This window comes from Phytophthora ramorum (genome assembly GCF_020800215.1).
Source record: "Phytophthora ramorum isolate Pr-102 chromosome Unknown Phyram_PR-102_s0002, whole genome shotgun sequence".
Taxonomy (NCBI): Eukaryota; Oomycota; class Peronosporomycetes; order Peronosporales; family Peronosporaceae; genus Phytophthora; species Phytophthora ramorum.
Genome location: NW_027150648.1, coordinates 929,531 through 932,837, shown reverse-complemented (window position 1 = coordinate 932,837; position 3,307 = coordinate 929,531). Strand labels below are relative to the sequence as shown.

Genomic DNA, 3,307 nt, shown 5'->3' with positions numbered 1-3,307 from the left:
CCTGTGGAAAAGCAGACGTTTTGCTAAAAACCACCGAATTAGCACTCGCGAATGCTGCCATTAGATTCAGGAGGGGGGTTTACCCAGAGAACCCTCCCAGCGCGGGGAACGATTCGAACAAAGTCCAACGATTGCATTAGACGCTTACTTCTCCTCTAGACATCATATCTACTACGTCTTCTTCATCAGCAACCTCACCAACATCAGGATCAAGGAGCTGCAAACGCTCTAGTTCCTCAGCAAGAGCATTAGACGAGGCCTCGAACATTGGGTCGACAGGTGGCAAGGCAAGTATGCCGTTAAACCCGTTCGAGATCGTCGAAGCGGACAGCCCCTCCCACGCACTGGCAACCCAGTCAACCACATCATTCCTGGACGGCGCCTTGACCTCGCTGCTGCTGCTCTCCCTCCCCGCCATCTTGGTCATCATCCAGCTTACCCAGCGCTGCCGCAGACGCTGCATCAGCGGGCGGTTCCAAGCAATGTCCGCCGGCTGGCAGACGCCTGTGTGCCCTGCTGGTACGTCCAGCAAGTGGATGTTGAGGTCATGAGCGCGGTTGCGTACCTCCGGCGTCCAATGTGCAGAGAAGTCGTCGAGGAGTAGAAGGACAAGCTGTTCTGGATGCTGACGTCCACCGAAATGATACTCCAGCCAAATGAGAGTCAGCGACGTGTTCCACCAACCCGTGTTATTAACGTAGATTTGGACGCCATGTCTGTCCTGGAGGCTCTCGATCTGCTTCCAAAGATGCTTGCCGAAGCCGTGTCTTAGGTCCACGTTATCGGCTTGCGTCGCTGCGACCTTGGATGGGCGGCCCTTCAGTATCAAAAACGGCGTCCGCTTCTCGCCGAAAGAGGACCCAAGCAGCATGCACGTCATCCTCTCCTTGTCCTTGCCACATGTACGAACCCACACCGTTCGTGCGCCGCGCTTGTTGAGCGTCGTGCGCGGCACGTACTCGAAGACAACGGGCGTTTGATCGGCGTTGTAGACGACATCAACGCCTAGGCGGTGCATGACTGCGCGCATCCTGGTATTAAAAGCAAAAACAGCAGCCTCGCCGTCTGCGGGGCTCTTCTGTCCTTGGCGCGTACGCGCACGAATCCAGCCCGCCAAGCCCATGTACCGGTGAAAACGCCGCGCGGTATACCAGCTGCTGCCGCATACTCCTGGGCCTTGAGCTGGAGCATTAGAGTCGAAACTGGCGCCCCATCGGCGCGGTAGGAGTTGACCCAACGAAGAAGCTGAGACTCCGTCTCAGACGACAGCACAGTGGCACTTCCTGCAGGTCTGAGCTTGCGCAGTACGCTGGACGAGCTGCTCTTCCCGGCCTTCTCGATGGTATCGCGGCGTTTCCGCCACAGGTAGAAGCTCTTGCGCTTAGTCTCGAGCGAGGAGCCTTTGGCCTCAGGGTAGAACTTGGCGAGTGCAGAGGACACTCCGTGAGAATTAGAATGGTGAATGACATGGAGTCGAAACTCATACGTGCGTTGAGCGCTTGTACTGCCGAGCGCGGCGGCCTCCATCTTCACTTGCTCGTGCTCGGCCCATGAAGAGTTGGGAAATGACTGAGCTTCAGTGGTCTGGTGCCTAACTTTTATCGATCCTTGGCCACCATTTTTGGAGCTGTCGGAAATGACAACGATCCGGTGGTGTCGAAATTTCAGTCATTGGATTGGCTAATATGGCTTGTCGGATATAACATTCTATCAGATACTACACAGGTTATACGGTAGATAATTCGGGATGGATCCCATCTTGAGTTTTCTCCTTCTTCAATGATGATCTATTGTACATACATGTAGGCTACAGCGAAGCATAAGATGCTGTATCTGATGCAGGATTTACAGACTCTGGCGGAATGGATAAACGACCACTGGTGGTCAATGAATGGCCAGCCCCTGACAGTTCCCAATTCGCTCCGAACGCCACGCATTGCTTGTGTTCCTGCATCCCATGGGAGTTTCCCAAGTTCTATTGGTCACTGTCGTTGCCCTCTTCGCCTGTAGCGATCTCGCTGGAGCCGTGGAAACCGACCCGATCAAGCGCTCAGCGGTGACTTTGACTGACACTCTCACTCATGACCACTCAATCGTCGCGGGAGGAAGATCGCTGCGTGTGGAACAAACAACAAACGTCGAAGACGGCGACTCCGAGGAGAGGGTGAATTTGTGGACAAAAATTTCCAAGCCTGTGAAACTCAAATTGTGGCGCTGGAGAGGCAAATCAGACGACTTTGTCAAAAGCGAGCTCGGAATGAAGGCCTTGTCAGGAGCAGCGCTTAAAGCGCATCCGAACTACCGTACCTACCTGAACTTCAAACTCGGCAAGTGGTACCGAAACGAGAAGCTTACCACGCTTGGTGCCTGGGAGCGCTTGAAGCTGAGTGGCATTCCTGTTGACAAGCTTCGCAGTACCGACGACTACATGATCTACGTCCGCTATGTGAATATCTTTGACGATAATGCTATGCGAGCAGTGAAGGCCAAGCGCAAGACGCCCCCTCTAGTGAGTACTAATTTTGATAGTGAGGCGGCCAAGCTGGAGATGTTCGAGAGAGCGTGGATTTGGGGAGTGACTGAAAGATCCGACGATTACGTATTAACGGCACTGGGAATGAAAGAGGTATCAGAAGAGGAGGTGCTACACCACGCAAACTTCGGATATTATTACATATATATGAAAACATCATTGGAAATGACGTATCTAAAGGGATAGATGAATCATCACACTGGTCAAAGTTCAGGTTAACCCTTTCGCGCTAAAAGGATACTTTTTTCGCCCTTTAAGGGTTTTTGCAAAACATGGTGCGAATGAGACGTGTCCAGGGGCGCATTTTGTGCCCTTTTAGCTTTTTGAGGTCTGACGTACTCACGTATTTTGTTACTACCAATCACAGCAGAGGGTGCAAGCGCATGCCTTGGTCTGGCTCTTTAAAATACGTGCGACGTCACCCATTTGCGTTCATAAACTGAGGAACCCCCATCATTTTTTTTATCTTACCGATTCAACCCTCCCCTCAGCGCCAGTCCTTACAAACAGCTATACACATGCACCATTCAGTTGCAGTGGAGCTATAGTTAAATTAAGACACACGCACTACCTCAGCCATGCGCACCAGCTTTCTCGATTGGGAAGACAAACAACTTGTTCAGATTGCCTACGAGTTTGAGAAGGAAGGCATTCGGATCACATGGGCTTACGTGGTGCGTCGCATGACCAAGTCTAAGCGGACAGCTGCCGAGCTTCGGCTGCGCCTCGCATCTCTCAAGCGGATGTATGGTAAGTTCGTCAAGGACTTTCCGC

At 52.5% G+C, this 3,307-nt stretch overlaps 1 protein-coding gene across 1 annotated transcript; it reads left to right on the top strand.

Annotated features, from left to right (window-relative positions):
• Window positions 1-1,957: 1,957 nt before the first annotated feature.
• Window positions 1,958-2,719, top strand: KRP23_1759 (RxLR effector protein Avr1; the record flags this gene model as incomplete). Its single annotated transcript, XM_067896043.1, has 1 exon — window positions 1,958-2,719. The coding sequence occupies one exon, from the start codon at window positions 1,958-1,960 to the stop codon at window positions 2,717-2,719; it is 762 nt and encodes a 253-aa protein (XP_067749092.1).
• Between the last annotated feature and the right edge of the window lie 588 nt (window positions 2,720-3,307).